The sequence below is a fragment of the Cervus canadensis genome, chromosome 16, assembly GCF_019320065.1.
Source record: "Cervus canadensis isolate Bull #8, Minnesota chromosome 16, ASM1932006v1, whole genome shotgun sequence".
In the NCBI taxonomy this organism is placed as follows: domain Eukaryota; kingdom Metazoa; phylum Chordata; class Mammalia; order Artiodactyla; family Cervidae; genus Cervus; species Cervus canadensis.
Genome location: NC_057401.1, coordinates 64,804,001 through 64,818,498, shown reverse-complemented (window position 1 = coordinate 64,818,498; position 14,498 = coordinate 64,804,001). Strand labels below are relative to the sequence as shown.

General features: G+C 40.2%; 1 protein-coding gene across 1 annotated transcript in view; it reads right to left on the bottom strand.

Annotated features, from left to right (window-relative positions):
- Positions 1 to 14,498, bottom strand: part of MARCHF6 (membrane associated ring-CH-type finger 6) — a 101,114-nt gene that overhangs the window by 68,609 nt on the left and 18,007 nt on the right. Inside the window, exons 2-5 of the mRNA XM_043489241.1 lie at positions 10,288 to 10,384; positions 9,433 to 9,506; positions 7,531 to 7,674; positions 3,339 to 3,411 (exon numbers count right to left, since the gene is read on the bottom strand). Coding sequence (XP_043345176.1) covers positions 3,339 to 3,411; positions 7,531 to 7,674; positions 9,433 to 9,506; positions 10,288 to 10,384 — 388 coding nt within the window. The remainder of the gene's footprint in view (positions 1 to 3,338; positions 3,412 to 7,530; positions 7,675 to 9,432; positions 9,507 to 10,287; positions 10,385 to 14,498) is intronic.

Below are 14,498 nucleotides of genomic sequence, written 5' to 3'. Positions count from 1 at the left end.
CACAGTATACAACATGTGAGGCAAGAAGCCTGTGATAAGCTTTACCAATGCCTCATTTAGAAAGCAGACTGAATTTTGATGCTAAACTGCAAATATACTAAAAGTATATTAGCTTCTCAACAAATTCTGACAGATATGTACAATTCACATGACAATACAAGAGTATTACACTACTGAACACGTATTTGTTCTTTTCTTCTCTGAAGGAGCATATCCTTCCCTGGTCTATGTCTGATTTTTTAAAATAATTCAAAGGTAACTCAAGAATTTTGGGAGCCTTTGGAAAATTCACTACCATAACAAAATGACATTTTTCCCTTCATGGAGACTTAAGGAAGGGTCAATTTGGGAGACCTCGGCCTTTAAGCTCCAAACTGAAATAATGTGGTCCTCAGATACTATCTGAAATATATCTTAATAGAAAGAGGAATGATAATCACCCCACCCTGGTAGGGAACCTTCCAGACCATTAAAATTTTGATAGGCGGGGACCTCTCTTGACTCCTGCCTTGTCACCAGTAGTAAGAACAGCAACCAGTCACCGCAGGCTTTAACAGGGACAGACTCCTGGTAGAATCCTCTCCTTTTCCCTCACACCTTAATTCTGGGCTGGTTTGGGAACCATCTGGACCATAAGTGAGAATTCCTGAGTTCCAAAGCCTAGAAAAGAGCTTTCAAGCTTCCATCCTCACCCTTTCAGAAGTCTGCCCTGAGACCACCATGTAAAGAAGCCCCACTAGCCTTCTGGAAGAGAAGTCATATGGAAGAACCAAGGTACCTTACCTTAGACCATCCCACCCCAATGACACACAGGCATAACTAAGGCAAGTCTAACAGGTAAACCGATCAGCTGAGCCCAACCCAAACTGTTAACCCCTGGAATTATGAGCAAATCAAAATGCTTGTTGTTTTGGCACTAAGTTTTGGAGACAGCATGTTTTGTAGTAATAGTTAACTGACAGACTGGGCCTTGAGATGTTGAAGACCTCAGCTATGGAATATGTAGTGCCTACTAAGGTATTAAGAAATTTTAAGTAAACTTTCAGAAAATATATTCTATAGAGAAAAATGAAACATCACTCAGAAAAAATAAGTGATCTAATTGTAAGTGCTTTCAGAAAAACCGGTTCAATTCCTCAAATTCTAAAAGGCAGCATGAGATTATAAAATCTACCCACGCTTACAACTTCTTTTGACAATCCCCAATGAGCCTCTAGCATTTTCCGGTGTCAGTGAGGAAGCTCATGAAGGCAATTCAGGCGTGGCCCTAACCAATCAGGCGTGAAAAGGGGAGTCTGCCAACCTAAGGCTTCCAGAAGCTCTGAGTTTGGTGGTAACTGTGCTACTGATTAACACAGTGCTCAAAATTCACACATGGTTTTCACATATATTTGTGAATTTAATCTCTGAATGTGCCTCAGGGAGTGGGGTGCAGCCCACTTTGAAGAGTGGGCTGTTTGAAGATTAAATTCACAAAAACATGTAAAAACTTAATGTGAATTTTGTCTGATAAGGAAATAAGGGTTCAGAACTGTCCAATGATTTGCCCAAGGTCACCAAAAAGTTGCAACTCTATTTCAGGGCCAGGGTTTCTCCTGTTACAATCTCAGTGCACTACCTAAATGATCACACCAGCCAAACAACCAGATGTTTAATGGTCCCACCAACAAGCAGTAAAGGTGGTAGGCAAGTAGAATATTGCCCTGAGACCAAAATCCTAAAATTTCACTGACATGGTGGTTTCCATAAGCACCTGGTTTTTCACAAAGCCCAAGCCTCCCAATTTAAGCTCTGGTAAATATTAACATATTTTGCCACTCAAAACAGAAATCATAAAAGAAGGAATACACCCCACTTTACTGAACAGCACACACAGGACCTCAAGTCATCTTTTCTAAACAACCGGGATACTGACTGGCTGCTACACTGTTCTCTCAAAAGCTACAATGATAAATACAACTCAGCCTCAAACTAAATGGAACAAGACCACCCTGTTTGAAACAATTATTTTATTATTTCATAGATGTTAAAATGTAACTTCCATCACTTTTAGCTTTTTTCTGACCTCCCTTGATACTTCTAACATGAGCTTTTCTTTACTATACAATTTCTAAAGGAAAGCCAGAGGTGAGTTATGTCATAAATACAGAGACATAATGAATGACACTTCAGCCATTTAAGATTGATTTTCCTTGCCTCCATACTAAAATTGTGTTCTGGATGGCTGAGATAAAAATCTGATGTACAGATATAGGAATGCTGTCATATTTATTTCCACTGAATCACTTCACAGGTTAGTATTTTCATACAAAGGGTAATATTATTACACTATTTCCAAATTCTGAAGTGTGTCAAATCACTGCTTCTCCTTTTTATCATGGCCACAGCCATTAATGCCCTATTTCCAAGATTCCTGTCTACTTACAAACATTACTTCAGAAGCTGTTCTAATGTGAATAAAGTTCAAAACCTTTTCTGTTTCCTGTACTGCCAAAGAAACAGAAATAAATAACTTGCCTGTTCTATCCAAAAAGGTAAAACCAGCAAGTAGGAAACCCAAGTTGCTGACATATCTAATGTTTCTACGTATTTTCAACCATAATTCAAAATAACGATGCAGAGACTTGATTTCTTGATCAGAAATGAAACATACTCTCCTGCACTCTTCTGTTGTCATTTGGCTTGTTTTCATAATATAATCTGAATGCCTCTATTCTAAAAGACAGTCTTACATTGTTCTTTGCCTTTACTGAATAGGGATCAGAAACCTAAGGTCAGCTGGGTACAAAAGAAGATTTAGCAAACAGAGGTCCAATCTTTTGCAAGCTTAATATTTTAATGATCTTGATACAGCTAATCATTCACAGCATTTCTAATTTTAACATCAATAATAAAAATATAGTCACATGTCTTTCCCAAGAAACTGCAATTATAAAGCTTCATGTCAGATTAAAATACAATAAAGCTACAGTCAACAAGTTTTTAGAGTCCATATCCTAACAATCACAAAAAACATTTAAAAAAGATATCTGACTTCAAATGCCTGTGTTGTTAAAAACACGTTTAAAGGAACTCTCAGCATCTACATGAAATAACACATTTTCTCGCACTATGTGACAGCTCATTTAACTAGCTTTCCCACCATTACCAAATACTCCTTTAAGATGGTATGTTTTAAAACAGCATTTACATATATCAGTTGCTTCCCCTATAGCTGTTAGATTAGGTAAGAGGAACAGAAGGACTTTTCAAATCACAACAAACCCAAGCATGTGGAAGCAAAGACGAGCCCCGTTCCCAGGGTGCGGCCTCCCGCCGCCATGAGGCTCGATACTCACGTGGACAGCATGTCCAGTGGCAGTGTCAGGAGGGAGCTCACAGAGCCAGTAAACAAGCACTTGTAGATGCGGCCTGCCAAGAAAGGGCACGACACAGTCACAGCTCTCATCAAAACTCACACAGGCATTCGGTTAACTAGATTGACTTACTTGTGTTTACTGAATAAGCGTAGATGTTTGAAAAAAAGGGGGGGAGGAATCCAGAAAAGATCTCCAAAATTATAATACAGAGAATTTTTTTTAACCTAGAATTCCAAAATTCATTGAGTCTGCTCATGAAAATGAAGTTTTGGGGGTACATGCTTTTTGAAATTAAAAGGACTTTTCAGTAGAGTACATGCTTCAATGCTATGAAGAGCAAACTAACAACCAATTCTTTAAAAACACAAATTCAAGGGTCTTCAAAAGGACAAAATCTTCAACCTGCCCACGAAGGGAAAATATGAAGTAAGGGCCAATATATAGCCATTCCCTATCCTCTTACCAGAATAGGCAGGAATAGATTTGGAAATGGGGCCCAAAAGTTGAGGTTTTCTTTCAAACCAGTACTTGTGTGTTAGTTGAAGCATCCTCTATAGCCTTGTACCAAAAATTTACAGTAACTTCAATGGCTGTTTTCAAATGTCAAGTCAAAATAGAAAGATAGGAAAAGGTTTTCCGTAATTCAATTTGCTTACATCTGTGTATAAAATATTCAGAGCAAGTATGTTTATAGCAAAGTAAAACTGACAGAAGGCCAATTGTCTGTAGATAAGAAAATAGATTCATAAATTAAAGGCCTCCTTACTAGTGTGCTTAAAAATAGGGCAGTTCAACACCTTCCTACATGAAGACAGTCATGGGTACATTGCTAACTTAAAGAAAGAAGTATGACATAGATTTTAATTGTGTGTGAGTGTATGTGTAAACAAGTCAGAACAGAAAGCAAGCTTGTTACCTGTTACTTAAATCCTCAAAGTCCTTACTTAACTTTTGATTATTTGATCTACTGATTTCAGAGAAGTGTGTTAGTTTTTCACTATCACTGTGAATGTTTTACATTCTAAGTCCTGTTTGCTGATGCATAAAAAGTGTTGTTTTCTTTTATTAATATGAAATAAAGTGCTTTTCCTCATTTAAAGTGTTTCATCTTGAAGAACATCTGGCTGGTAGAATACTGCTCCTGTGTTTTGTCAGCTAACAAACCTCTCTAACAACAGCCCCGGCTGTTCTGTACTTCTTTCTCGTAGTGGGACACTTTCGTTTGTACACAGTTATCACAGCTACTGTGATCACTTTTACTCCTCTTTCTCTGTCCTCCCTTCTTGTCTTTCCTGTCCTTTGTTGGACTTCAAATTTTATTCGCTGTCTCCTATTCCTACTCCCTAGGGTAAAAACTCACCATCTTACTTCTATTCTCCGAGTGGTTACCTTTAAGTTCTGTTACTTTTTTATTAAGGTAAAATTCACATAAATCTTAGGTGTATCTGTGTGAATTTTTACATCACTATATATCCAAGTAACTGCCACCCAGATAAGATTCCCCACATTTCTAGCTCTCCAGAAGGCTCCTTCAAGCCGCTTCCCAGTCAGTATTGCCAGCACAAGGTAACCACTATTCTGCTATTACTGCAGATCAGCTTGCCTATTTTAAAACGTCACATAAATGCAGTCATACAGTTCATACTCTCGTGGCTGGCTTCTTTCTCTCAAGGAAGTGAAGCTCACCCATGTTACCCCACGTCAGAGAGCCAGCCCTTCCGTCATCACCGTGCGGAACCCCACCACAGGGGTGAGCGCGCAGCGTCCATTCTACTGCCACCTGGTTGGCTCCAGTTTTAGACTGCTGTCTGCAGAGCTGCAGTCATCACACTACTATATACAAGTGTCCTGTGAATATTCCTGTAATCAACATTCTCAGAAATAGAACTGCTGGGTCATAATGTATTTCAAATATTAACCACTGACATATAATGCCAAACAGCTTTCCAAGATGGTTACACAATATTTATATTCATCACTACTGATGAATACATGTTTCAGATGATCCACATCCTAATAAAAAGCATTTGGCACTGTCTTTTTTCCTAAACTTCAGCCATTCTGCTGATTCTGTAGAGTACCTTCTTGTGCCTTCCCCTGACGACTAATAATACTGAGCATCTTTTCATGTGCTTATTGGCTATTTAATCTTCTTTCCAGAAACACCTGTTCACATCTGCTGTCCACGTTTTAATTGGCTTGTCTGCCTTTCTCTTTCTCTTAGATTTAATACTTCTTTTATTAAATATCCTTGCATATATCCTGGGTACAAGTCCTTTGTTAGATATGTGAACTGCAGATACCTTCTCTCACTCTGTAGCTTGCCTTTCTCTCTTAAGGGTATCTGAGCATGAATGAAAAACCTTAACTTTAATTAAGTCAAATTTCTCATTCTTTTACGGTTGTTCTAACATATTATCTTTTAGAAATTTTTTAATTTTAATGTTCACAATCAGACTTATGATCTATCTAAAATTCACTTGGGTCAGGTGGGAGGTGATGGTGTGGTTCGTTTTTCTCCATATGCCCAACCAGCTGATGCTATACTGTTTACTGAAATGACCATCTTTCCTCCCCTGAACAGTGGTGGCACCTCTACTCTTAATCACCTTTGCTAGTTCTGGACTCCTACTTAGCTATGCCTGTATTTTTAATGTATATTTGCACTGTATTTTCTTGTTTTGTCTAAAGCATCTATAATTTCCCCACAAGAAAGACAAACAATCTAAAAAGCTCTCATTTCTATCCTCCCCTCACAAGGTTCTTTCATGTGCAGATCACCTAGAATTTTAGTTTCAGACTGACACCTAAAAAACTGTAGAGCATGCATGCTCAGTCATGTCCAACTCTTTGCAACCCCATGGACTGTAGCCAGCAGGCTCCTCCGTCCATGGAATTTTTGAGGCAGGAATACTGGAGTGGGCAGCCATTTCCTACTCCAATTATTGTATATTAACAACAATTATAATTTAGCTGTAAGAAGTACCTGTTTTTCTTTGTAAATCACACCTTTCTCTTTGATTCCTTGCTCTCTTTAGTAAAATGTTTTCAAACACTATTTCATAAATCATTTGAAGTAGTAAACTTTCCAACTCCTTGCCTCTATTGAAAAGTCTGCATTTGTCCTTCTATCTGAGAATAATTTATGTGTATAAGATTTTAGGTTCAAAGGTTTTGTCAAATTTTGAAGCTTCAGCTGTCTTCTAACATTCAGCCAGCCTGACTCTCATTACTTTGTAGGATAATCTGAAAGCTTAATATCTATACACTACCCTATTCAGCACTGGAAAACTTTAGAATGTGCCTCGCTTTGCCTTTTTCCCTTATCAGAGTCAGCTCGCTCTCTTTCACCTTCTGGTATTAGTTACTAGTCAGATACTGAAACAACTGGATGTGGCCTCCATCTCTCAATTTTTTCCCTCATACTTACAACTTCTTGTCTCTGAGTCACATCCTAGTGAACTCCTTTGCTCAATCTTCTAGCTCACTAATTCATTCTTCATGTGAATAGTACCTATTCTGCTAGTCTCATAAAATTTTCATAACTCATCAAGCTTATTTAAGAAGATATGAGGATATTAATCACACTTACGTAAAAATTTTGTTTGCATTTAACTCTAAAGAATCCTACCTACATACTCTGGCACACATACTACTGAATCCTCTCCATGTCTTTAAGAACACAAAGAACCTAGAGAGAATCAACTATGAGTTAGTATACCAATTTCTCAGAGGTACTCCTATAGCTGAAAAATACACTTCCCAATTCTTCAGGACCATTGGGGATGTGTTTTTTAAAGGGGGATTTTTAAAAAAATCTCAAAAGAATACATCTTTTGCCATCTTTGAAAGCTCTAATAAGCTTCAAACTTCTGATAAACTTCAGTAAAATTCAATTTCCTTTCAATTATGCTTTGATTTTGCTTTTTCAATTCTCTCATGAACTTTCATTATTAGCCTCTGTATGCTGTGTTTCTTTCCCACATTCATTTAAGAAGCTCAGTTGTTAAAAAATGTTTTTTCATTCAGGTAAATAACATGTTCCAAATGAGGCTTTCCTAATATACAACATTATAATATCTAATAAACATCATTGACCAAAAATACTTTATAATATTAAGCAGTTGTGTAATATTCAAACAACTCCAGCCACAGGGAAATGAATACTCACATGCTGTAAGAGGAACAACTCCCAACCATGCAAAGGCCACAAGTGTATAATGAAACCAATATCGTATTGCAGTGCCAATACTTGTAACCAGTCCAGCAAATATGTCCTGGATTGGAAGCCGCGAAGGCATATCTGGGGAATAAACTGTAACGGGTGGAAAGGAAAAAGTTCACACAACTTCATGAAGATTCAAAAATAGGTTACTGTGTAGGCATATAGAACTATCTAACTGTCGACCTTTGCATTGCGCTTAAGTATTTTGTCCTATATGAAAAATAATTCAAATAGTAATACTACATTTACCCAGAAGTCATTTATGAGAGCAAATCACATAAATATAAAAGCCAACAAAATAGGCCTCTGAGCAGGAAAAAAGATTCAAGAGATGTACACACCCCCTCACTCAAGAGCCAGGAACTTTATGCAAGGCTAACTCACACACATTTCAGCACTCAAACAATATAACCAACTAGTTTCCAGAATTATCAAAGATCACATAAAGCATACAGGAGCAAAAGGTGAAGCTGACAGAGGTCCTCAAGAAAGAACCCTCCCCCAATACTAGCCTCAGCAGCAGCACTCACAGTACACAAGAATCTGCAACAGAAGTACTTCCTACGGGAGCAAACAGCCTGCTGAGGTCTGTTAGCCACTCCCCGCTCCCATTTTGGCACAATCAACATTCAAATGGTAAACTGTTATGATTTTAATAATATAAACTAATTACATAAAAACAAAGTAAAATTAACACTAATTTACAGAATTTACACTCAGCAGTTCAAGATGCTTAAAACAAACACAAAAGCATAAAAAGCTTTGGGGGAGGGTGCAAAAGAGGAAGAAGAGCAATGTACTAGAATCCCAGAATGAAAACAGGCTTCAAATTCTTGATACCTTGCCAGTATGAATATCTACTTATTTATAAGGTAACATAATATTAAGTATAAATCAACAGAAAAAGGACTTATAAAATATAATTGGAATTCTAAAGATCTACAAAATATTTACCACACGCTTACAAAACACTGAGCTTAAAAAGTCCTGTTTTTAAAAAGTGAATTAAATATTTGTCGTTATTATTACAACCAACACAATTTTAACTCAAAAAAAATCCCAAATTTTAATAGGGATGGGATATTTGACAAATTTAAGACATCATTAGTTACTCACTTTTCTGGGTAAATAATGGTATTATAGCTGTATTTTTTTTTTTTTTTAAAGAACCCTTGTCTTGGAGGTACATGCTAAAATATGTACAAAGAAATCCTAAATAGGATTTTCTGTAATAAGGGTGGAGACGTGGGAACAAGAGCACAGGGAACCACCAGAGAAGCCCAGGTGCAACCGAGAGGCCCTCAGGAAACTGCCTGCAGGGGACGGACCCTCACAAACCCCTGAGCGACTCTGGAAAAGCCCGCAGCCCACAGAGCCCAGCCAAGCCTTCAGATGACACCAGGGCTCCAGCTGACAGACTGACTACAAGTGTGTGAGAGATGCTGAGCCAGAGACACCCAGCAAAGGTGGGTCCAGATTCCAGATCCACAGAATCTATGAAACAGTAAATGTTTGCTGTTAAAGAGCACAGGGGACGACATGTAAGGGCTATGGGTTGAAAATGGATGCAACTGAGTGATGGATACACATAGGTTCATTATACCTTTGTATGTGTTTGAACTCATCTAAAATATAAAAAAGAAAGAAAAAAATATCTCGCAAATTAAATCACACATGCGTGTGTTAAAAGTTAACATGTAGTTTTAAAAAATGCTTTCCAAAATGCTATAGCAATACTTTCTATTACTATCAAAAACAAATCGAACATAGTTGCTTTAAAACTGTTTAAACACCTTTATGTAGCCAGTTATAACCTAGAAATGCAGTGAAAACTTCTGAAGAACTTACTTGGTGTGAAAGCAAATCTGTGCTTGCATAATTCACAGTATTCTTTTCGACTGTGTTTCAGCCACTGAACTAAGCTGCAATTACAAACATATTCATAAGTATAGCATTTATGACAACGAAATTTTAAGGTTTCACTGAAAACTAACATTGCTTTACTAAAGTTTTACATATCACAGAACTTTTACATTTTAAATTCAGAGTATCTTTAATTTTTTTATCACTGATGCCCTTGAAGAGTACAGAATTATAACAAATAAAGATTAAAAAACATGTGTTTCTACTATTAAAAAGCAGCTTAGATTAAACTGAACAATTAATTAATGTAAACTGTAATCTCCTCAAAGATAACTGAATATAAAAAGAATCTCCCAGCATCAGCATCAGTTCTAACACTGGTCTGCTAACACTGCTGCCTGGTGGCCAGGCCTGTCGCTAATCAGCGGCAATGCCACCGAGAACGTAACCTTTCTCTGCTTCAGTTTCCTCATGTGAGTAACAGTAGTACTCCACCTCGAAGTTCTGTTGTAAGGATTAAATGAGCTAAAACGTATAGAAGCACTGAGTATTCCGACACAAAGCATTTCCTCAATGTAAGCTATAACCATCCTAAGCAAAAGCAGAAAACCATAACACTCCCCATGAACATATAAGCTCTCCACGGTAGAAACAAACAAATGGGCAAAAGACAATATACCAAAATGACATGGCATGGTAATAAGGAATATGGATAATCTCCAAACACAGTAAAAAAAATTTTAAATATCTAGTTACAGAAAAAGTCATTGAAACAGTTCCCCTTATTTATACAGATGACAAGTGAAGCTCAGGCAAAAATTTTCCCGAAGGACGACTCACCATTCTTGATGGATAAACTTAATGCTGCCAGTACATACACAAGGGTGATAAAGAGGCTTCTCAGGTGTTCCTTCTGACCGACACACTCTACATATGTCTATTAATGAGAAAAGAAAAATGGAATTATTTTGGTTGTAACTTATAAAAAATTAATAGACCACCAAAAGCTAAAATATTGCTTGTCAAAGTAAGACTCTGTCACTACATAAAACACCAATCAACATCATGAAGAACTAAAAAGGGTGATCAAGATGATAACCAAATATATCTGAAACTTAAAATCCCTATCATATAAAAAGGTCAATTGTTCCTCTGTATGAGAGTTCTGTAAATAAATAAAAATTGAAAATGACAAAAACAGCGGTTTTCTTTAAAACTGCATGGTGCTTAGTCGTTCAGTCATGCCACCTCTTTACGACCCAACAGACTACAGCCCTCCAGGCTTCTCTGTCCATGGAATTCTCCAGGCAAGAATACTGGAGTATGTTGCCACGCCCTTCTCCAGGGGATCTTACTCACTCCAGGATCGAACCCAGGTCTCCTGCACTGCAGGCGGATTCTTTACTGTCTGAGCCACCAGGGAAGCTCTAAAACTGCACACTCTCATAACTAACAGACTATAGATAGAAATAAGCAAAAATCAATCACCATTCCTCTGCCAACAATTTAAAGTTCTAAGTCCAGTCCTAAGTTTAAACTTCAGAAAAACGTATCTCAGGACTTATAGAAACAGCAGTGAGCGACCCTGGGGACAACCCTCAACTAGAGGGAGACACTGTAACAGACACACACACACAATCAGGGCGTGGAGGGGGCCCCCCCAAGACCACGAAGGCCAGAGAGAAACAAGTCAGAGGCTGCCTTAAGCAGAAACTACAGGAGCACAGGGCTACGGGTCTGCAGCCAGAGGGCAGCAGCTCCTCCTCACGCTCCTGCCCTAAGTGGGTCTAAAGGTCAGTCTGCCTGGCGTGGCGGGTGACATGCAGAGGACTGAAAGCATGCCATCAAGCTCGCTCGTTCATTAATGTGGTCCTTCCGCAGGACCACCTACCAAAACCTGGTAGTGACTTTCAGTTAGAACGGCTTCTCAGCGAACCACCAAGGCCAGATACCAACCCCAAGGTGGGAAAGTGAGGGGCAACAGGCAGTGTGGACACGGGGCAGGGACGTGACGCAAGCTTCTCATCTACTCTTACAGTGAGCTCCTCACTAACGAGTAACAGCTGCAACCCAGAGCCTCTCTCTGACGGATTTAATAATGAGCCTCCAGCACCCATCCGACCGGAAGCACACACGCTGAGCAGTGTGGTACGGTTCCGGCCACTTAAGAGCATCACAGAACTATGACTGCTCAATCTTGGGCGGCTAAGCAATATTTGTCAAAGTTAAGGCTATCAAGCGCTCAGGGTAACCTATGGTTAGCACACTAGTCTCTCTGTTATCTATAAACCAGACAAATCACTCCAGCAACACAGAAACTCACAACTCACCACCACCCAGGAAAAATCTACCAAAATTGTCAATCCTGGTTGCCATGGAGTCGCTGTAGAGTTATCTGAATTGTATCAAATTAAGCATAGATTGCACTACTGCATCTTTAAATTCTGTAGAACCAGACACTGCAGCTATCATCATCGGAAGGACTTTGCTTTCTGTAAGCTACCGGCACATTACCGGAAATAACTCTGGCAGTCGGCATCGTTTATGGAGAGAACATGGGATCAGAATCTCTTCAAACCTCCCTTTTTCACCTTCATCCTTGATTAATAAAAACATCCATGGCAACAGCATTCACTCCGGTCCGTTTTGCATCGATCTAAGACTTTGAGCTCCAGCAGTGCAGTAGGAACGTCCCAGCCTTCGTGTCTAATCGGCCGCCGCAAAGTTCCAACACAAAACAGAACCACAGTCCCGTGCCATGATTTCCAGCGGCAGTGGGCAGGCAGCTCCCTCACTTCAGCCCAGGGAAACTAGCCTAGGAGCCAGGAGGGCGAGGAGAAGCAGGACATGGGGATAGGGGCAGAGGCTCCCCATCCGTCAACCCATGCGGTAGATCACACAGTATTTTAACTGCACCGAACTCAACACCCTGCCATTGAAGCTTGAGATTACCTCGGCTGCTTCCCTCATGGGTCAGTCGGTAAACAATCTGCCTGCAATGCAAAAGACCCAGGTTCAATTCCTGGGTCGCAAAGACCCCCTAGAGAAGAAATGACAGTCCACTCCAGTATTCTTGCCTGGAGAATCCCAGGGACAGAGCAGCCTGGTACAGTCCACAGGGTCACAAGAGTCAGACACGACTTAGCAACTAAACCACCATCACCTTGGCTGCAGGTACTAGACTTGCCATGCAATGGATCCGCCTGAAAGGATTTTAAGTGGACTCATTCCAACTACCAGATCTCCAGAGACCAGTGCTGTTTTTCATCACTGCCTCCCCACCCTTGGGTCACAAGTAACAAGTCTGCTACCCCTTGGATGGGGTAGTCCATTACCAGGCTTCCTCTATGGAGCCAAATCTGGGTCCCCCATCACCCAATTCCCAGTAGCCCAGGTCGCCACAACTTAACAGGGCCACAGGACATGCACTCCTGGTGACCTAGAATCATGAGAGCTGAGTTGTGGATGCCCACGGGCATGGATGAGTTCTAGAATGACCACGGTTCTGCAGGTAGGAGCCAAACCTGCCCTCAAAGTCATTCGCTATGTCGGGGTACCAGCCAGAAGTGCCTAGACCTCTGTGGATTAACTTTAGAGACAGGCGTATGCCACTGCGGGATCCCCCACTTATGGGGAGTTTGAGTTCAACTGTGGGCGGGCAGGTGCAGTCACAGGGCAAGTGGTTCCACCTCTTCCTGTCTCCCCACCAGCTCTCAAGCGGCCCCGGGGGCAGGAAGTAGGGTGCAGCAGAGACAGCGTGGCAGGCAGGACACAGGGCAGAGGGAAGCGGCGCAGAAACATGGTGACTGGCAGCCGGCAGTTATGCGGCGAAGGACTGGGGTTGAGCCAGGGAGAGCCTTTGTTGGCACACTCGGCCAGCGGGACGCAGGGATGTAACACGCGGACCACCACCAAGGAGCGGGCAGACAGCTGACGGCCAGCCTGGCTCCTCTTAGATATGCACACTGAGGCTCCTGGGGCTCCGGACGCGGAGACTGCGGGCTGCGCCCATCCGCCCGGGCACCACAGTTCCCCACACCCCACAGGACGGCCCAAGGGGCAGGCGGGGCTGGAGTTGAGCACGACTGGGAAGACCGGATCTCCATTAGATCCAGACACTGATTTTCAGAGATTCCACCCTTCTAAAGGACAAACCAAGGAACACAAAACTAAGCAAGCACAACAAATCTAAATCAAGCCCCAGAGCTCTGCTCAACAGTCTACAGTACAGAATTGGGACTCACTGGGGCCCTGCAAGGTCAAAACTATCTCCGTTCTAACACTAAGAGTCTTCTCTCACTGTCTTGCCAGTGCACAGTGGCGGTTTCCAGAGGCTACAGGACACAACTGTTTGAGTGCAGCTGTTTCCCACTAAACCAAACATTTAAAAGATATGCAAATATAAAACAAATCCACTCTTCTCACCAATGTTCTGGCTTTGGAATATATGGTTATTTTCAAGAAAAAAAATGTATATTAACACATAATGGGAGTTTTAAGTGAATAAAAATTTGTAAATGTTTTTATTTTCTTATATGGCAAATAAAAGTTCTTCTGAGTCTTTCAGAAGCGTTTACAGGGATCCTGAGACCAAAAATGTTTGAGAACCACTGCCCAATATAATTTTTTTTCCCACAGTAAAATTGACAGTAACTATGGCTCTCTCAAAATACACACGTACACAATATTACACGTATACAATATTATCATTATTTTATCAGGGACTTCACAAGCTCCACTGATTATATAAAAGGAAAGAGAAGGGAACATTTAGGCTTCTAAATCAATCTTGTTTTAGAATCATGGAACTCTTTTACATAATAATAAAAGTGGGAATCAAACAGTCAAAGTAGAAAATAAGCCAAAAACAAATGAACCTGTGTATATCAAGCTTAATCACAGAAAATAATTATTTTAGAGAATTTATAACATGATCATACATCCCTAGTAGGCTATATCCAAAGACAAAAGGGACTACAGAGATATCCTAAAGAGAATTAATTAATCATCATGTTAATAGCAATAATATTGACAGGCATTTTTATTTAATT